General features: G+C 45.3%; 1 protein-coding gene and 1 long non-coding RNA gene across 5 annotated transcripts in view; one reads left to right on the top strand and one right to left on the bottom strand.

Annotated features, from left to right (window-relative positions):
* Positions 1-9,547, bottom strand: part of LOC138298671 (uncharacterized) — a 54,439-nt gene extending 44,892 nt beyond the window's left edge. The window contains exon 1 of the long non-coding RNA XR_011204708.1: positions 9,500-9,547. This is a non-coding gene — a long non-coding RNA (uncharacterized lncRNA). The remainder of the gene's footprint in view (positions 1-9,499) is intronic.
* LOC138298625 (zinc finger protein 813-like) overlaps positions 9,248-21,761 on the top strand; it is a 165,894-nt gene continuing 153,380 nt past the window's right edge. The window contains exon 1 of one of the 4 annotated variants that reach the window (XM_069236892.1): positions 9,248-9,815. In XM_069236892.1, coding sequence (XP_069092993.1) covers positions 9,774-9,815 — 42 coding nt within the window. In that variant the 5' untranslated portion in view covers positions 9,248-9,773. The remainder of the gene's footprint in view (positions 9,816-21,761) is intronic. The other 3 variants (XM_069236891.1, XM_069236890.1, XM_069236889.1) reach the window with 3 other exon arrangements.

The following is a 21,761-nucleotide window of genomic DNA, read 5'->3' as shown; positions in this document are numbered from 1 at the left end:
AAAGCATGGCTAATTTGGCTGACAACTCCTTTCTCGACAAATACTGATTATCCTGCCAAGAGGTTAAAAGATTAAGAACTATGTTTACATCCCAGAGTTCTGCATATCTGGGCTGTGGAGGTCTGGAGAGTCTAATACCCTTGAGGAGTTTACATATCCAGGGATGCTCGCCGATCGGGTGGTTGTTCAGAGGGGGGGGACCCGCGGAGATAGCTGAACGAAAAGAATTGATTGTACAATAAGCGAGACCGGATTCCGCTAATTCTGCAAGGAAATTTATGATGTCTGTAATACTGGCCCCCATGGGATCGCAGTGTTTGCCCACACACCAACGAGACCATCTATTCCATGCTGATCTATATCGCTTGCATGTCCCAGGGGCCCAGGCCTGTGCAATGCACTTTTTAGCTTCCTGCGAAAGTCGGCCGTCTTGCCAACGATGCCTGAAATCTTCCAAGCTATGAGAGAAAGATGACCCTGAAGGACCAGGGGGTGATAAAACCCCGATGGGTCCCGGAGAATCGAGCGAAAGACCGGGAGACGAAGAGGACACTCGCAGGAGAGTTCCAGCAGAGTCGGGAACCACGCCTGAGACCTCCACTAGGGGGTTATTAGAATCACTGTCGCCTCCTGACGGCGAACCTGTGCTGCGACCCGCGGGATAAGAAGGAACGGTGGGAAAGCATAACCTTGAAGCGTCCCCCAGTGCTGGAGAAACGCATCTACTGCCGCAGCTCCTGGATCCGGGTGCCAGCTGAAGTATAGGGGAAGATGAGCATTCCATCTGGACGCAAAAAGGTCCACTGAGCAGGGACCCCAACGAGCCATGATCGCCTGAAAAATCTATCGATGTAGCTGCCAATCGCTGGAATCCGTGAGAAAACGGGAATTCCAGTCCGCACAAGTATTCTGGGCTCCCGGAAGATACTCTGCTGTGACCGAGATTTCGTGTTGGAGGCAAAAATGCCAAAAATCCTTTGCTAGTTCTGCTAAGGCTCTCGATCGCGTCCCCCCTAAACGATTTATGTATTGTACCGCCGATACATTGTCCATCCGTAGAAGAACTACACGAGACCTTGTCTCTCGTTAGAGACTTGATCGCAAACGATCCCGCCAGGAGTTCCAGACAATTGATATGCATGGTGAGCTCCTGCGGGGTCCAGCGTCCCCCAAACGAGATGTCCCCGCATCGAGCCCCCCATCCCTGGCGACTGGCGTCTGACTCTATCACTAGGTCTGGGGCGGCTCCGAAAATGGCCCTGCCATTCCATGCTTCCATGTGGTCCAGCCACCAATGTAATTCCGTCCTTGCCTCCTGAGACAGGGAGATGAGTTCGGAATACGTCACCCCTCGGCGAAGGTGAAAGGCCTTCAGGCGCTGCAGGGCTCTGTAGTGTAGGGGACCTGGAAAGATGGCCTGAATTGAGGAGGAAAGCACGCCGACCACTTTGGCTAATTGACGTAGCGAAATCTTGTCGCGCCGAAGGACTTTTCTCAGTTCCTTCTTTATCTTGGATATCTTCGTCGTTGGAAGACTGAGGGATGCCGAATGAGAATCTATGAGAAAACCGAGGAAGATTAACGATTGGGTCGGAGTAAGTTCCGATTTCTGTTGGTTGATTACGAACCCCAGATCCTGGAAAAGAGCAATAGTTGTGTTCATATTGGATAAAAGTTGAGACCTGGATTGATCCCTTAAAAGGATGTCGTCCAGGTAAATGATGAGTCGGATGCCTTGCAACCTCAGTGCTTCCACCACTGGTTTGAGGAGTTTGGTAAAATACCATGGTGCAGACGAGAGACCGAAAGGGAGAGTGGTGAATTCGAATACCTGATCGTTCCAGATGAATTGCAGGAATCTGCGATGAGGGGGAAAAATAGGGACGGTGAGGTATGCGTCCTTGAGATCTAGACGAACCATCCAGTCCCCTTGTAGAAGGAGATCGCGGAGCAAATGAATACCCTCCATTTTGAAATGCCTGTAAACAACCCATTCGTTGAATGCCCGAAGATTGATAACAGGCCGAAAACCCTTGTCCTTCTTTTCTACTAAGAAGATGTTGCTTACGAAACCCGTGGGATGCCGGGATGTGAAGGATATGGCGCCCTTGTGCAGTAGATCCTGAACTTCTAAGTCTATGAGTTCGTAGTCTGCTGCAGAAAACACTATTGGCGGTGGCAGTTTTGCTTGAAGCGGGGTACCCCAGAATTCTATCTGAAACCCTGACACTGTCTGTAGAACCCATGCGTCGGATGTAATACGCCTCCAATTGGTCTTGAAAAACCGCAATCTCCCTCCGAAGTTTCGAGGGTAAAAAGGGATAAGCCTTACCAGAGGGACCTCCTGGGGCATTAGATGCTCCTCGTGCATTCCTGGAAGTTCTGCCTTTCCCCCTTCCTCTTTTGGGGAAGAAAGTTCCCTGTCGGCCATCACGCCAACCGTTGTTTCGGAAGGAACCGGGGCCTTGCTGGTAAAGACGGCCGGTAGAGCGACCCCTGCCTCGTCCGGCCCCGCTAAAAACCTTATTGGGGAAAATCTTTTTGATGGATGATTGGGCTTTATCGAGAGCCGAAAAAGTAGCAACGAATTTACCCAACTCCTTTACAAAAGGGTCACCAAATAAATTGCCTTGGGCAATAGCCCCTGCCTCCGAGTTAGAAAGCTCCCCTAATTTGGGGTCTATTTTTATTAATAAAGATCTGCGCCTTTCTGCCGAAATGGCACAGTTTGCGTTGCCCTGTAGACAGACAGCTCTCTGGGCCCATCCTGCGACAATGTCTGTCTGAAGGGGAGTGTTTGATTGCTTGGCGCGTTCTGCCAATTGAATTATCTGTGTGAGGGGTCCCAACACATCGAGAAGTTTGTCCTGGCATGCCCTCTAGGATCGATCAATTCCCTTCTTGGGATCTTTGGTGTACTTTGCAAAAAAGGTACACATTTTTGGGTCTATATCAGGTGTAAAAGCGACCTTATCTGATAAAGACGGGCGTAGGCATTCCGCCCGTAAACGAGCACGCACCTCTTGGTCCAAAGGTTGTCTAATTTTACTGGCGACATATTCGGCCACCTTGTGGTCTGGACGCCACTCCGAGGAACGCGGATGGTAGATACCCTCCGGTTCAAACATATCGGAGTCAGAATCCCCCGGGTCAGAAGGATCCGGTAGGGTAGCATTAGGACGCCAAGGGCGACCTGAGTCATCATCCAAAGATGAGGAATCCTTGTCTGAACCTCCCATGATGCCTTTAGGTGACCCCAAGTCAGGGTTCCATAGGTGGTGAAGCATGTCACCCATTACTCCGGGCAACCAACCCTCACGGGAGGGTAAACGCTTATGCGCGCGCGCACTCTTGGAGTTTGATAAAAAAATCGCTATCCTCCAGGTGCCCCGCGTCGCGCTTGCGCATTTTCTTGGGAGCCAAAAGGGTAGAGGTATCACCCTCCGCTCCCCTCACACCAAACATGCCCGTACCCTTGGACACCTGTTCCGTGAGTTTAGCTACTGTTTCCCTAAGAGGGGCCAAGGCGTGTGAAATCGCTTGCGAGAACAAAGCGTCCACCCCAGGGGGAAGGGTACGGTGAGAGGGACCCTCACCTGGGGACATGTTGGCAAAAGGCTCATGTTCCTGTGAGGATTGCATGCTGAGGTTCAGACGACACACAACAGTGCGACAGAGAGTACACCCTATAAAAATATATAAAGGACAATTCCCTACCCCCTCTGTCAAGCAGTAGCTATTGGAAGTAAAAAATTCTTCCCCTCTGGGGTAATGCCTACCAAATAGGTGTCACGGGGTAGGGAAACTAAGAAAACACAGTAGTGTGAAAGAAAATTTAAAAATTAAACTTAAAATAATAATGCCAAACGAGCGCCGAGTGTTTTAAACACAAGAGCGCTCAAACGCGCTTGAAACAACACCACGCGCGCCCTCTGTCGGGCCCGACGCGTGTTGAGAAAATAATGAAAGCGCTCGAGCGGAACGCTTGTTCCGAGCCGAGCACACGCCGGTAGCAACGCTCGTTGCTACAACAGTACAATTCAAAGGTAATAACGCGCTAAGCAACTCAAACACTATGAGGACAATAGAAAAAAGTAACCGGAGGCAGTAAAGGCACTTATCTGACGGTTGGTAGCAGTGAAGAAAGAGGAAGTGTGACGCATTTGAGGATATTTATACCGGCGTTAATGGAGGAACCTAATTGGATACTGGTTACCATGGCAGCGGCTTCATGGAACTTGTAGTTTTTTTGTTCATTTTGTGTTTAACTTTGAACTTGCTAATTAATAAAAAGTGAAGAAAGATCTGCATAATCCTCGCCTCCGGTCCTGCTATAGAATACGAAATTTCCTAGCTATCGTGAAGGAAAGTTTCAATTCTATTAAGGACACGGAGGCGAGGATTATGCAGATCTTTCTTCACTTTTAATTAAACAGCAAGTTCAAAGTTAAACAAAACATGAACAAAAAAACTACAAGTTCCATGAGCCCGCCGCCATGGTAACGAGTATCCAATGAGGTGCACTCCTTCACGTTGGTATAAATATCCCGAAATGCGTCACACTTCCTCGACTTCACTGCGGAAGGAATCCTGGTAGAGTCAATTGGTCGTAGTTTCGGAACCTACCAAAAAAGGTATAATTAGATGCAAATCCGATAAAACACAGACACATACCGACTGCAATAAAGTCATGAACCTTAAAATACCTCTAAATAGAATGTGATTACATCTGAATCAAGTACTACATGATGTATTTAGAATATGATCAGAATAACAATAAACAAATGTACAAACTCAAGTATACTACCTTGCTACGCAGGTAGATGTAATCGGGAGGGGACATACCAGCGTAATGCATGTGGGTGGGATAATCCTCGCCTCCGTGTCCTTAATAGAATTGAAACTTTCCTTCACGATAGCTAGGAAATTTTGTATTCTATCACAGGACCGGAGGCGAGGATTATGCAAGTTTAAAGCTTACTCACCACAAGTGCGGCTGCTTCATGAATTGGTTTAAAGTAAAACTTCTTAAAAGTAGACTCTGAAGACCAATCAGCAGCATGCATGATGTCCTCCAATCTGCCCCCCACTTGTATGGCTTTGGAAGCCATAGCTCCCCGAGTAGAATGGGCGCCAAAAACTTGAACATCTACTCCTGCCTCAGAGAGAATCCATCGAATCCATCTGGCAATGGAAGGGGAAGAAACCGCCTTGAACGGTTTCTTTATAGAAATCAACAATTGATTGACACCTGGAGGTCTACAAGAACTGGTCACTTCCTCATAGACTTTGAGACATCGAACCACACATAGCTTCGGGGAATCAGGAAAAGCGGGATAGGATACCGACCTGGTATTAGACTTTGTCCTCCTTGCAATAGTAAACGTGACTCCCTCTGGAGTAAAGACACGAGCGGAAACATCCAATGCTCTGACATCGGACACTCGCTTACAGGAAATGAGGCAGAGAAGCATGGCTAATTTGGCCGACAATTCTTTCAGTGACAAATATTGGTTGTCCCGCCAAGAGGACAAGAGAATAAGAACTAAGTTCACGTCCCAGAGTTCCGAATATCTGGGTTGCGGAGGTCTGGAGAGTCTAATACCCTTAAGAAGTTTACAAATCCAGGGATGCTCCCCGATCGGGAGATTGTTAAGGGGCGGGTGGCCCGCAGAGATGGCCGAACGAAAAGAATTGATAGTGCGATACGCTAAGCCAGATTCCCCTAATTCTGCAAGGAAATTGATGATGTCGGTAATACTGGCCCCCATGGGATCGCAGTGTTTGCCCACACACCAACGAGACCATCTGTTCCATGCAGATCTATATTGTTTGCATGTACCAGGGGCCCAGGCCTGTGCGATGAAGTTATTAGCCTCCTGCGAAAGTCGGTTGTCTTGCCAACGATGCCGGAAATCTTCCAAGCTATGAGGGAAAGATGACCTTGAAGGACCAGAGGGTGATAGGAACCCAACGGATCCAGGAGTATTGAGGGAAAATCCGGGAGGCGAAGAGGACACTCGCACGAGAGTTCCAACAGAGTCGGGAACCACGGCTGTGACCTCCACCAGGGGGTTATCAGAACCACCGTCGCCTCTTGGCGGCGAACCTGAGCCGCAACCCGCGGAATAAGGAGAAACGGGGGAAAAGCATAACCCTGAAGGGTACCCCAATGTTGGAGAAACGCATCTACTGCCGCCGCTCCCGGATCCGGACGCCAGCTGAAGTATAGGGGAAGTTGAGCATTCCAACGAGACGCAAAGAGATCCACTGAACAGGGACCCCAACGATCCATGATCGGCTGAAAAACCGAGCGATGTAGTCGCCAATCGCTGGGATCCTGGAGAAACCGAGAATTCCAGTCTGCCCATACATTCTGGGTTCCCGGAAGATACTCTGCTGTGACTGAGATTTGGTGTTGAAGGCAAAAATGCCAAAAATCCTTCGCCAGTTCCGCTAGGGCTCTTGATCTTGTTCCCCCTAAACGATTTATGTACTGTACCGCCGATACGTTGTCCATCCGTAGTAGAACTACACATGAGACTTTGTCTCTCGTGAGAGATTTGATCGCAAAAGATCCCGCCAGGAGTTCCAGGCAGTTGATATGCATGGTTAGTTCCTGCGGGGTCCAGCGTCCCCCGAACGATATGTCTCCGCAACGAGCCCCCCCATCCCTGGCGACTGGCGTCTGACTCGATCACCAGATCGGCTGCTCCAAAAATGGCCCTGCCATTCCATGCCTCCATGTGGTCCAGCCACCAAAACAACTCCGTCCTTGCCTCTGGAGACAGGGAGATCAACTCGGAGTACGTTACCCCTCGGCGAAGGTGAAACGCTTTCAAGCGTTGCAGGGCTCTGTAGTGTAGGGGACCCGGAAAAATGGCCTGAATCGAAGAGGAAAGCAGGCCGACCACCCTGGCTAATTGACGTAGTGAAATGTGGTCTCGTCGAATGACTTTTCTCAGTTCCTTCTTTATCTTGGAAATCTTCGGCGTCGGGAGACTGAGAGACGCCGATCGGGAATCCACTAGAAACCCTAGGAAGACTAACGATTGAGTCGGAGTAAGTTGCGACTTCTGTTGGTTGATCACGAAACCAAGGTCCTGGAAAAGCGCAATAGTTGTGTTCAGATTGAACATCAACTGAGACCTGGACTGGTCCATCAAAAGGAGGTCGTCCAGATAAATTATGAGGCGTATGCCTAGCAACCTCAGTTTTTCCACTATTGGTTTGAGAAGTTTTGTGAAGCACCAAGGTGCCGATGACAGGCCGAAGGGGAGTGTGGTGAATTCGAACATCTGGCCGTTCCATATGAATTGCAGGAATCTGCGATGGGGCGGAAAAATAGGGACTGTGAGGTACGCGTCTTTGAGATCCAGACGAACCATCCAGTCTCCTTGTAAGAGGAGGTCGCGGAGCATGTGAATACCCTCCATCTTGAAATGTCTGTAAACCACCCATTCGTTGAATGCCCGAAGGTTGATAACGGGACGAAACCCCTTACCTTCTTCTCCACCAAAAAGATGTTGCTTACGAAACCTGTGGGGTGAAGGGAAGTGAAGGAAATGGCTCCCTTGTGGAGAAGGGCCTGAACCTCTAACTCTATGAGCTCTGAGTTTTCTGCCGAGAACACGATGGGCGGAGGCAGTTTCTCCTGAAGTGGGGTACCCCAGAATTCTATCTGAAAACCTGAGACAGTTTGGAGAACCCATGCGTCAGAGGTAATGCGCCTCCAATTGTCCTTGAAAAACCTCAATCTCCCTCCAAAATTTTTTGGGGAAAAAGGGATAAGCCTCACCAGAGGGACCTCCAGGGGCGTTAGATGCTCCTCGCGTGTTTCTGGACCCTCTGCCTCTTCCCCTGCCTCTGTTGGGGAAGAAAGTTCCTTGTCTGCCGTCTCTCCAACCGTTGTTCCGGAAGGAACTGGGGCCTTGCTGGAAAGGACGGCCGGAAGAGCGACCACTGCCTCGCCCGGCCCCGCCAAAAACCTTATTGGGGAAAATCTTTTTAATGGAAGACTGCGCCTTATCCAAAGCCGAAAACGTAGCCACATATTTTCCTAATTCTTTGACAAAAGGGTCGCCAAATAAATTGCCTTGGGCAACAGCCCCTGCCTCCGAGTTAGATAGTTCCCCTAATTTGGGGTCAATTTTGATCAATAAAGACCTGCGTCTTGTTGGTAAAAGGTTCATTCTCTTGAGAAGAGTGCATAATGAGGACTGGACAGAGTGTACACCCAACAAAAAAATATGATATATAGGGTAAATCCCTACCCTCTCTGTCACTGTAAATGCAAGAAATTAATGTCTTCCCTAATGGGGTAAACCTTACCCAAATGGGTGTCACAGGTAGGGACAAAAACTGTACCAAAGGTACCAACGTGTTATTGAGGGCAAACCCTCAATTTGGAAAGAAAAAAGAACAAACGCGAGGCGCGAGCGCCGAGCGCTGAGAGCTACACGCTCTCCGAGAAAAAACAGCGTGCGCACGCCCTCTAGTGGGCCCGACGTGTATTTAAACACGCCGAAGGAAAGATAAATGAAAAAACGCTCGAGCGGAACGTTCGTTCCGGGCGCTCGAACGAAACGAAATAACACGGACAATGCAATTTAGCAGAAACGCGCCAAGGCAATAAACAGAACTCCCAACCGGAGGCAGAAAAAGGCACTTATCTGGCTCACAGCAGTGAAGAAAGAGGAAGTGTGACGCATTTCGGGATATTTATACCAACGTGAAGGAGTGCACCTCATTGGATACTCGTTACCATGGCGGCGGGCTCATGGAACTTGTAGTTTTTTTGTTCATGTTTTGTTTAACTTTGAACTTGCTGTTTAATTAAAAGTGAAGAAAGATCTGCATAATCCTCGCCTCCGGTCCTGTGATAGAATTGAAAATTCTTGACATGTAAGGTAGAACATTTTTTATTCACAGTCTCATAATTTCTAAATTGAAACATTTTTGATATTATTTACAGCTAAATCGTTGTTACTCATTGATGCTAAACAGCTAACAAAGTCAATAGCCCTGGTTCGTTTTAGGTGTATGTCAGTTGTAAAACCTATCTATCTCCCTGGGCACATCGCGGATATCTCAGCAATGTAGTTTACGCGTTTAAGGCACGCTCTTAATTATACAGCCCACGCCCCTTTAGCGGAAACTCCCAAAACGTCCACATTTTCATCTCACTTAAAGCCCTGCATGAAGTGTAAGTTGTTTCTTTGCATTCTGATACTCGTGCTCCTTTGTTCATATTAGGATTCGCAGCACTACAGTTATTGTATCACATGTAGCACTATAACAGGATTAAAAAATAACATTGGAATAATTCGGATGCTCACGCGTTAAAAATGAAAACTTTGGAGCTGTGCTCCCTTAGTCATCGGAACGGAACTGCAACCTCAGCTGCCATCACTCGTAGGTTTGCTGACCTACAGAAAGACGGACATTTACTACCAATTTACTGAGCCCCCAAATCCTGTTACCTAATGTTATACTGAACCTGTGCACTTGAATGGCGTCTTTCTTCCGAGCATGCTCAGTTGTGCCCACACGAAATAATTCTGGGTTTGCTGACGACATCAGGGCATTCAATTCTACTGGCTGTTAATATGTGTTAAGACTAACAATAAAGGAAGCTGCGCACGTCTGTCTGGTATATTTCCCCTCTCTGGACCGTCCATAGAGAGGGGGAACTGTGTATTTCGGGACTATACCTCCTGACACCCTCTTTCCAATTCTAGCAAACAAACCAAACTTTCAGCCGGACCATTGCTATGGATAGCAGGACAGAAATGGCAGAGCAGGATTCCCACAAGGTCAGAAATATCTTTAAAACGCTTTGTGTTGTGTGCGGTAGGTCTCTATTTCGGGCGGTAAAAGGTGCATAGTTAACGTGACTGTTTAGCCAACATCTGCTGAACAATTCCCATACTCGTTTTTATAAGCATATGTATATAGTGATGATGTCATTACTTCAGGGTGTACCGTAGATCATTTGTAGGTCTAGCATAGTAGCGTGCAAGCGCTGCGCTTCTCCCTATGTTGTAATTTATTCTATGGGCTTTAATCACACCCATCACTTTCATTGGCTTTAGGCCTGCCTTTCAAAAATCCCTTGATGTCATTGGTATATGCTTTACGTTTGTCCCGCCTTGAGGTTCGTTCGTTACCGCTTTGGAGACTGACCCTTTTACATAGGTTATTGCACGATTGGCCATGTAACTTAATGAAGCGCACTATTTTTCTCTTTTGCCTCGCCGCTCGTATGTTGTTTCCTCTTCATTCTCGGACATCTTGCTTCTTTCGTTGCGATGTCTACGGGGTCTTTTTTATGGGCGAGCACAAAGTGCTCTGTCCATTCTGTAATCTCTCTTTGGGCTTAAAACCACGCCCATGACACGTCAGTCACTTACATTGGTTTGTGGGCTTGCCTTTTAAAATCCGCTTGCTTTCATTTGTGAAAGGCATGCATACGTTATGCCTTTTCTGGTGTTTAGCCCACCTACACAGCACCAGTAAAGTACCAAAAACATACGAGGCTCGATGTTTTCAGCCTGGAGTCCGGACTACTTTATCTGTTTATTTTCCACACAGCGCGATCGTGCTGCATTTTACATAGCGCAATCATGCTGCGTTTTTTTTTGCTTTACAACGCTAATAGCTCTAACTCTAACAAATGCGAGACCCCTTGCATTGAAAATGCTTGTTATTTTTTTGCAGCTTTATGTAGCACGAACTCGACACAAAGGTATTAAAGTGCTTTATTTTTTTGCAGTTTTATGTAGCGCGGAATGGACACAAAGGTATTGGAGCACTTTATTTACTTTGCAGTTTTAAATAGCGCAAACTCGATACAAAGGTATTACTGTGCTTTACACCAGCATCAGTTACATTACACAAGAACACATTCATTTTTGGTAGCAAGGGGAGATTAAGTGATTAGTCTAGAATCACATGATGTTGAGCCGGCACTGAGACTCAAACCGTGTTCCCCAGCTCCAAAGTTCCCAGCTCTGGCCCTTACTCCACATCTTCTTTGTCTGGTGCGTGTTGGAGCAGTCTGTGAATAACTATTTTTTTTATATAGCACTTGGTAATACAGGTTCAGCCATTTTATAGCGCTGCAAAGTAGGTGCCATTCTTAACAAAATCGCTACAATTCATCTTCATCGACCTTGCAGAGATGAAGAGGTGGAAAAGCTATGTCAGGATTGTAATCTGTGACATTCTCATTCTGTCAAGACCTCTGCAGTGGGTGCATTAACCAACTGACTTGAGTAGAGCTTAACACTAGGCAATAGCACATGCTCTTGATAACCTCCAGAGGGTCACCAACCAAGCACATAGGTCAGTTCTAGGCAAGAAGATGGGGAAAGGTGTTGTCTCCAAAATGACGGAAAAGAGGTCGTGGCTCCAGACCCAAGTACTTAACGGCCTCAACTGGATAGCAAAAAACATGTAGCTTTTGGATGTAAATTGGGCCTCTTCAAATAGAGTTCAGTTAGTAGTGGAAGCCATTTTCCTAACCCTGAAGTGCAAAGAAGCTAACACAAGAGTGCCACAGTGAAAGGAACAGCGTATCATAGTGCACAAAAGTGGAGCAAGCTCCATCACTTCCTCCTCTCAGAATTCACTGGTGTCATTGCTTTGACAGTCCCCTCACAGCTACTGCGACCTTGTAGATGCCACTTCTGGAAGCGCTGTCTAAAACAGTGCTCAAATAGCACTGCTTCCTGTTTGAAAAGACCCCACCTTAAATACCTCCCAGAGTCGCTGTCACAGGCGCAAAGCGCTTCCCTGTCACTCTCTGGAATCCTATGTATAATATCACAGCCAGTCTGTAGAAATGAGGCAAAAACACTCCCAAGATGTTGGCCTTGTTGTGTCCTCTCTCTACTGCAGTGACCGGCCTGGGAGGGTTGCTGTGTCACCTGGCATACATCCACTACACTTCAAACCAAAACACATAGGTAAAAGACATTGCCATTTACAACGCCAATAGCTCTAACTCTCACAAATACGACACCAATCGCATTGCAAATGCTTGTTGCCCTTTTACTAGAACAGCCTAATGAGTCATTAAAAGAGGACAATAACCCAAAGGAAGTAGTTATTTGTCTTGTGCCTGCTGTTAAAGTCACCCATTTATGGATACCTAAATAAACACAATCTAAACAGTCTGAGGACGCTTTCGTTCACCTATTAAAAATTTCCAGTGGCCAACAACCTTCATCAAAAGAGCCACAGTGTAGACACACAGTTTTACTATAGATGCTTCTATGTTTTCTCTGCCTACTTTAATCGTTTGCTTCCACTAGCTCTGTACACCATCATACCTGCCAAGTTTCCCATGTCTATGCGTGACTAGTTAGGCCAGTCCCTTTTATTCTTTGAATACTGGTAGTCTTAGTTAACCCACAGTAAAAAATATAACTGGACTACATGTCCCAGAATTCCAAGGAAAACCAGCATTGGAAAAGCCAGTAGGTTTTGCATGTGCAAGATCTATTGGCTTTGTCAATGTTTTTAGATATGTTGCACAGCAGCATCAGCTACTGTTTAAAGTCAAGAAAAAAAGCACTATATCGCAGCCAGCATTGACTGTGTGACTGCCCACTTTTTTTTTTTTTACATTAAGCCATGATGCACAGCAGCTTGTACTGCTGTTTAACATATATAAAAAGCATTGACAAGCCAATAGACCTTGCATGAATGGAATTATTGACTTTGCCAATGTTAGTTTCTGTTTTGTTTTGGTATGTGAAGTAGGCAGATATCCAAATTGGGGGAAGCAAGGTCTGTGGAAGGTAAACTCACAAGGAAGCAGTACCCCGTGAGGAAAAAGTCTGATTTGTTATGCAAATGTCAGAAGGAGGACTTATTTTCTGCAAAATTAAATTCCATGGCCTGATTGCAAAAAAATGTACTTCAACGTTTTACCGACGGTACAGCCGACATCAGCATGCACACCTATATTTCTCTGGGCCGCACTCTTATGTTCCTATTTACCAACATATGATACTCGGAATGAGATAAAACAAACTCAGCCCGCATGGGTGTGGACCTGTGATCGTGAGGGTGCACAGGTTTCGGCAACAGATGCATTAACCAAGTAACGAATCTTCCCAATTAACAATCTAACCAGGATTACTTAACAAAACCAGGCAGAGCTGTGTATTCTAGGATTATCCCCTTGATGAGACAGCAGGCCTGGAATGTCCCTATTCATATATACTGTGTTCCTACTCATCCTCACATTCTGTTCTATGTACAGGCAAAGGACTTGCCAGAGTGCTCTGCCTCTGAACATGGCTGGCTGCTGCTGCATGGGCGCATGACCTAGAAGCCAAGGCCCTTTGGAGCTTCCTTGCATCTTCTGGCCAAGGTATCACAGAGAAAACATTGGCACGGACCGGTAGACTGGCCTCAATTTGATCCCCACGTATAACTCCAAATCTAAAGCAAGTTTAAGTGAAACCATGGGGAGTGGGAAGGATAGGGACTGGAGACGCATGCACTCTACGTGTGGAAAATTGAAAAAAGAGTACCTGTGGCAAGTGGGAGGACACTGAAGTAGTACTTTGTCCATGCCCCACAGCATGGACGAAGACTCTGAAGCCTAGAAGGCCACAAGGAGCCTCTGACAAAATAGGAAGACTTGGACACAAGTGTGACGTGAAAGCCTACCAGTGGTGAGTAAAGGTAACTAATGGGCGTCTCTAAGCCCGTTTTACGTTTTTATTTTTTTATTACAAGAGAGTTTACAAGCACTTTGCAAGTGAAACCTGAAAATGATATTGGACTAACTAGTCACACATGGATCCGGGAAACTGGGTAACTATGCACCATCCTTTATACCTTGGAAGTAATTACAGATGTCCTGCATCTCTGGTGCACACCCACAAGGGTGTGTATCTTGGGGCTGTCTCACTAGGTCACTATATAACTAAATGTACGTTTCATGCTCGTCTCATGGAAAAGGCATTTCAGAGTATTGGCCACAAAGAAATAGGCAGAGAGAATACACAATTGGCACAGCAGCGTTAGCACATTTTTGGGCATACTTTGTACAAATCCACTATTATGTTATTATGTTGCTTCGATGTTCCATTAATTGTCTAGCACTACATAAAACAGCTTTTATCACTATTTTGTACGAAAGAATCGTCTACTACCAACTAAAGGCTGTAAAAATGTAAACATGGGTGATATGAAAAGGAGAAACGTGTTATTAACCAGAATTGTTACTCTTTGCAATCACTGATAAATTTCGAATCTACGGAACAGTACTTTTGTTGTGTACCTTTCTAATTATTCATCCTGACAGTTACGAAATCTCTAATCAACAATCAGTATGTAACTTACTGGTGTCAATAGCGTAATTATATGACTCAAGATTCCCAAATATTTATTCGCTCCAAGCAGAACAAAGGCATACTTAAATGTCAAGTGCAAGCACTGAAGCCTTGAGTTTTGCAGAATCGGGATCAGCAGTAGTTAAATTCTTAGGTATAACTAAGTACTGTGGAGAACAACAATCTGCCTTACAATGAGGTTGTCTGCCGTACTAAATTTAGGAAGCCGTGTAGTACAGGGGGGTTGAAGAGTTGGTGTGAAACTGTAAAATATATAAAAACTCAACAGATATTTTGTATGATTTTTCAGCATGCCCATCAACTAAATGTAGGGAAAACTATTGCAGAAGGCATGAGTAACTATATTTTCAGGTTGGATAAAGGGAAGAAAAGATCAGTGCCCTTATTTTAGTATAGTTGAAAGGGTTTCTCTACATAGAAAAAATGTATGCAGTGGAGAAAAAAGTAAAACTCTGAAAAATGTTGTTGCAAGTGGGATCTCTAGTTGGCAGTCAGTTTGCACCCTGTCCAAGTAGGGACCCTCACTCTAGTCAGGATAAGGGAGATAAGGGAGATCCCCAGCTCAGATAACCCCCGCTCACCCCCTTGGTAGGTTGGCACGAGCAGTCAGGCTTATCTTAGAAGCAATGTGTAATGCATTTGCACATAACACACAGTAATTCAGTGAAAACACTACAAAAGGACACCACACTAGTTTTAGAAAATATTTATCTATGTCAAACAAGATCAAAGCGAGAAAAATCCAATATACAGTGATAAAGATATGAATTTTGCAAGAATTAACTTAAAAATACAGTTCCTTTGTCGCATAGGCTCTCATCATTCTGAAGAGACTACTGGATTTTGAGCGGCAGAATCACCTGCGGTGTGGGAGTCTGAGTCTGACCCACTACAGGTGACATATGTGGCCCTAGTCTGGGTTTTGCTCCAGCTAACTAGCAGTGCCTCATCTCTACCCAGGGGCAAGGATGATTGGGCAGCCGAGTGCATGACATAATTGATTTCTCAGGGAAACCCGTGGTCACTCAGGTCTCATCCGTTTCTCTCAGTTACACTAGTCTCGAACACACAATGACAAACAGAGGCAGTATATGTTTCAATAAGGTTTTAATGAAGCAACTGCATCTTAGAAAGCAAAGCATGTACTGCAATAACCAGAACGATACAGCATGACAAGATTAGAATTGTGACAAGAAGAGTGAAGCATAGAAATAACGCTACCATATTGTGACTAGAGTCAATGGACTAATTCCTACCTAGGCTATAATAGAGCATAGCATGTTAAGTACTAATTCTGCCCTTCAGGTTCCCCTGGGAAGACCTGAGCAAAGGCCTGAAATCTGCATAAACAGCTGTAGCGAAGCGTTCAGCAATCCGCATACAGTTGTGGTTCTCTGGCTGGAATCTCCATCTAACATGTAAGGGACAGGTGTTTTTATAATAAAACAGCTGATGTTCTAAGACAATGGCCCTACCTAAGTATGTGTGTTTTCTATGAATGTCTGAGACAAAACTCGTACCACGTTCACCGGCAACCTATCTTACTGCAGCCTTGAAAGAAGCACAGAGTGAACAAGAATGTCTTGTTTAAGAACATAGTGCTGGCCTAAACAAAAACAGCTAGATAGAAAGAAATAAAAGAAGACCGCAAAAGTGGCTCTGGTAAGAATTCTAAAACGAAGCTGAATAAAATATATCTAGGTTAAAGAGCATAGCAGTAGGCCTAGTATGCTAAAATAACGTGCATGGAGCTATAACTAAAATGGCTACACAATGCCCTCCCCTTGTCGGTTGAAGGTGGTTCAAAGCCTAAACATAAAAAAGCTACTAAAACCAATCTAAATTATATATGTAAAAAATGTCAATAATGACAAGTTAAAAGGACACATGAACATATATAAAAAGGACAATTTAAAATGTTAACGTGGTGAAAAAAGGGGGCAAATTTCAAGAGTCAGAGTCATTTTGAAAGTTGACAATTGAATCCGGGACAATGGAGGACAAGAGATCTTCCACTTCGGCAGGTGTTAAAGTTGGAAAGGCATCGCCGATAAGGACCAAGGAGCAGTTGTGTTTCACAGCCTAAGCCTCAGCCAAGGCAGCAGTGTTCCGTGGTGTGCCCAATAATGAGTTAAGAGCCACATCCTCCAGGAAGGGCAACTCATATGCAGCTTCCCATAGCAAACGCACCCTCAACGTGCATGTCTGATAATGAACCCTCAGTGAGAACATCAACAGATCAGCGTCCAATGAAAGCAAGTGCTGCGTAGAAAGGCAAACTTTCAGTGCATGTTTGAAAGAGCACCAAAGACACGGAAACACAGGCTACACACAATGCAAAACCGGGCTGAATGACAGAGACCAGTCACACTCCAATTCCTGCAGAAATGTTGCTCCAAAGTACTGCATCATGAGTTCACGACACAGCTGCGCTAGTGGAACACTTTCATTCCTCCTTGTTGCGGCAGGACAACCATTGCACATGAAAAGCAGCAACAGCAAAATGCCAACTATTATAGCCAAAGTTATTGGAAATCCCCCGAAAATACTGGGGAATATTGAGTGGATGGCTGATGTTATCAAACCGAATATAGAGTAGAAGGTGTGAACAAATCCAGATCCAACAGCCTTAAAGAAATTTGCGATTCCAGTAGTACTGGACGCATTAAATATTCATCCCACGAGTTCACAAAAGTGTCTCAGAAAGTTGGTACTTAAAAGGGACTGTGTCTATGCTGACAACCTTGCCACCTGAAGTGTGTAGGTCTCGCGAGCAGATGTGAGAGCCACATGTTTTTGGAACAGTAAAGACTTGAGTCTGCACAACTTGTCAAAATTCACATTAGAAGTAGCAATATGGGGCCAGATGTCAGCTACCTCTTTTAATCTAGTGGGAGGGAAAGTACGTTCCCGCAGAATGTAACAATCTTGGAGACCGAAACAACATAAACTATTCCAGCTTGCGTCCCACAATAGTCTTCACCATTGAGGAGAATAAAGCTGCCGTTTGAAAGCACCTGGAACGTAGGTCTAATCGAGGGGACTGGAACTCCCTTCAGATAACAAGCCAAGTTCACTGCAGACACGTTACACGCCCCATGCAAGGACAGCTGTTTACTAACCATCAAATGGCTGACAGAAGTCTTGCATTCACTACCGCTAAGAAAGACCTCTTTCATGCCACTGAGACATGAGAAGCTCCCACACCTCATGGATGTAACTATCTCCCACCCTTTCATATCTGCCTACTGGAATGAGTTTTAAACTGGACGTGAATTGAAGTGTTGAAATAGGCAGATTAATGACCCCATTTATTAACCACTCAGCAGATGGTATTTCAGCCACAGTAAAAGGCAACTTTTCTAACTTTCGATGTTAAGCATGACATAAGTTGCTTCTTTCTTAGCCATTAGTTGTTGTTGTTGCGTTAAATTAAATGTAGAAAATATGTACCTTGAGCTAACGTGTTGCCAGGGAACGCGACCTGCCTTCAGTGTTTGAAGTGTCCAACCCAACTGCATAATGGACCTTAGTTGACTCTGTCCATGGTGTAAGGAAGACATATCTGTTTGTATAATGTCTATTGCAGAAGAGACAATATTATTTAAGGTGTATATCTTGTCGGTAAGGGTATTAATCCCATTATCTACAACAGCTAATGCCTTCTGTAAATTTTCTTGGTCTATTTGCCTTAAACGAGCAGCAGCTTCTTGTTGGGAAAGCTTCAAAATGTCATTATATACTTCATATGGGAAGCGCTTTCTGTGCTGTTTTCTGGGGCCTAACAGAAAGTCCTGTAAATCAGTGTTATTAGACAGGAGACTGAGTTGTTCTCTAACTGCATCTAGTGAGGAACTCTTTAACCATTGCTGGCATAGTTTCCCTACACTGTATGTTGTTAATATACCCACATGTTCAGAGGATATATACCGAGGATCCGGCCTACTAGTTCTAAAACCCCCCATGGAGTTTATAAAACGTTTATGACACCTATTGGCCACAATAACCACCTGCCAGGATGTGACAGTGCCACATTAAACGTGCCATTCTGGACCCATTCATCGAGCTGATCTTCAGTTGCATTGATGTATTTTTGACATTTATGACATTTTGCAGGTGCAGGAATACTGGGCGTGTTCAATTCCTTAATCTTTGCTAAGCCAAAACAACTTGTTTGTTGTACAGTTTCATTTAAAAAAGATCATTTGAACAGGTATCAGGCATGCTCTAAATAAAGCTTCGTTCCCCCGTATTTGCCAGTGTCTAGTTCCCCAAACACTTTTTAAGTCAATCGACTTCAGCCAATATTCGTAGCCTTCTATAGTCAACCGGGAAACAAAGGAATCCAAATAAATACATTTAGTATTTGTCAATAATATGCGTACATTTTCTGTCAGTGGTAATTTAAAATAATATGACTCAGGATTTTTAACATTGTGCCCAGAAAAATATGTAAACTTTTCAGAGTATGTTTTAGAACTCCCTTTGGGTGGAGTTGGACAATGTTCTCATTGTGTGTAATTGAAAACAGTCTTTGGGGTACTTGATCTGTGGATTAAATGATGCCCATAATAATTATAGCAAAGCATATCACCATAATTCTCTTTGATTGATAAACATCTTCGTTTTCAAATACAGTATAATACTGCAATTCAATCATCATAGAATCAACTGTTCTCACATCCCAATCATTAGAAACAACTCCGGGTATTATTACATCGTTCATTGAAAGTTTAAACACATAAGGTATTTGAATGACCTCTGTGAGGTCGTATAAATCAAATGTTACTTTATCCCAAACAATCCCATCAGGAATTGGTATCGCGGAAATGGTCACAAAAGACGAGTATCTCTGGACATTGTGAGAAGAAAAATGTGGTTTTAGGACCTCATCCACCAGTTCAACGGTCGACTTTTCAGGAAGAAAAGACCATGTATTTGTAAATAGAATGTTATCACAAACCCAATCAAAAGCAAGAAAGGCAGTAAAGTCAGGGAAAGCCACAGGTAGTTCCATGGAAGAATAAAGTAAGTTGTTTTAAGCCAATTTATCAGCTTACGTGTTTTTGACAGTTCAGGTGTCGAAGAGGCAAATGAGTCCGAAAGGTTTTCGTTCATGTCGGCAAAGTATCCAGAAGCAGTTTGTGTAAAAGCTGGAGCTGTGTTTGTAGGTGGAGTGGGTGTTTCCCGTGGTGGCTCAAAATAAATGACACCATCCGTCTGTGTTGAAGTTGTGTCAAACTGATCAGTTAATTCTGTATTGTTATATGTCAGTGGAACCAATGCAAGATCATTTTCCACCCTCCCCAAGCTCAGAGAATTGTCCATGTTGCTGCTTACAACTTGTAGAGGAACTTCTTGACCAGTAGTGAGAGGGATTCGTGAACCACTGGCTGTTCCTTTTGGTCGGCTGTGCAGGATCGGTCACATATTGTAACTTGACATTGTCGATTGATACAAAGCGGTTTTCTTTGGCACCTGCCAACGGTAGTAGAATGACAGTTCTGGTACCGTGTATTCCCAAGACTGGGACTGGTGCACAATAAGAAGGACCAAACTCCTTTTTCACAGCAACCTTTTCACATACTAGATCCCCAACTTTAGGAATCCAGCCTGTAGGCATTACAGGTACATCCTTAATTCCTGTGGAAGCAGCACTTGCAGAAGCGTTGTCGTCACGGAACTGTTGCAATTCCTGTAAGACAGTGACACGTTAATTTATCTCAAAGGGTACTTCTGCCGCCTCCATGCCACGACCATCAAGATCTGGAACATACATTTGAGTTCCGAACAGGCACTCATATGAAGTACGACCCCCCAGGGACCTTCTAGGCACATTGTTATGTGCTCTCTGGACTCCATACAGGTGATTATGCCAACTACCACCTGTACCTACGACTCTGGCTGTTAAGGACTGCTTTAAATCACGGTTTAGTCGCTCCACAACACTATTTTCCTCTGGATGAAATGGAGACGAGTATTGGAGTTGGACCCCCAACAAAACCATGGCAACCCTGAATGCTCTTCAGGCGAAAGCAGATCCCTGGTCCGAGTGGAAAGCCGCAACTGCATATGTACCGATAAAGACTCGCAGATCTTTAACAACAGTCCGAGCATCAGCCGAGCGTTGTGGCCACCCCCATAGAAATATGAAGCAGGAGTGAACAGCAACTAAGATATATTTGTATGTACTATCTGGTGTTAGGAGACCACAATGGTCCAAGTACACACATTGTAAAGGTTTGTTGGAAATTAGGAGGGGTGTCTGCGGTGGGCGCCTAGCAGTGGAAACTTTAATTTAAGCTGCCACACCAGCATGGGCAGATGCTGCCCCCTCATGCGCTGCTTTAATCAACTCTGGTCTTATATCTTTGTTGGGAATATCTCGAGCCTCTATGCCTGGTATCTTAACCTCAGCGTTTAGGCAGCCTCGCAACCGATAGGAATTTTTAGCAGGAACTGCTTTTGGATAGGGTGTACCTTCAGCTGTAGCTTTCACAGCAGCCCATATGTCCTTGTCCGGTTTCGCACCTAAGTGGGTTACTGCAGCAACAGTGACCGCAGCTACTGCTGACTTGGCATGGAAGCTTCGACCGCCCTCAGTACCTTTCCATCATTCGTTGTACGTGTCCACCGTAAGGCCTGCTGTACAGCACGCTGGTATTTTTTGTTTGTTTGTAAATTCATAAGTTGCAGTCGCGCTATATCGGACGCCTGGTGCCGGGGCAGGAGCCCTTTAACTTCTTGGAGCGCGCCCACTTTGTGGGACGCTCCGATTGGCTGCAGGGCAAGGGAAGCCCTTTAACTTTTGGAGAGCGCTCCCGCTGCCTGGGACACGCGCGGGTGGTGCCCGGGCAATGCCCGGGCCAAGGGCGGGCCCGTCCTTCGCCCGTCATCGCCAGGAAGAGGCTGGGCCCCCCTCCTTCATGTTTTGCTGGGCCCCCCCGGGGCAGACTTGTATAACTCTGCTGCTAACTGATCTACAAGGGGGAAGAGAGGAAGCCTAAGTTACTCTGGGTCAGATGAGGATTTCCCCTGTCTTGTTTAGCCTCGACAGTGAGCGAGGGCCCAGGAGCACTTTAAGAGGCTTTCTGCACATTGGCTACACAAGTGAGGACGTTCCTTTATATATGACATTTTGACTTTTGAGCAATTTGGGATATGCGATTACGGAGTGTTGACTGTTACTTCGTAATCCTTAAGTTATCTAATTGGGGCAGTGCACTGTAGTGGACTGGCTAGCTAATTCAATTGGCATTTTTTGTCTTGTCCTAACATCCTTATTGGAATAAGGGCCAGATGTAGCAAAGCTTTAGCGACTCGCAAATGGCGAAAAACGGCATGTGCGAATCGCTAAAGCCCATCTGATATGTAGAAATGCATTTT

The sequence above is a fragment of the Pleurodeles waltl genome, chromosome 1_2 (assembly GCF_031143425.1).
Source record: "Pleurodeles waltl isolate 20211129_DDA chromosome 1_2, aPleWal1.hap1.20221129, whole genome shotgun sequence".
NCBI classification, from domain to species: Eukaryota; Metazoa; Chordata; class Amphibia; order Caudata; family Salamandridae; genus Pleurodeles; species Pleurodeles waltl.
Note: the sequence above shows the minus strand (reverse complement) of the source record. Positions and strands in the feature narration are given on the sequence as shown.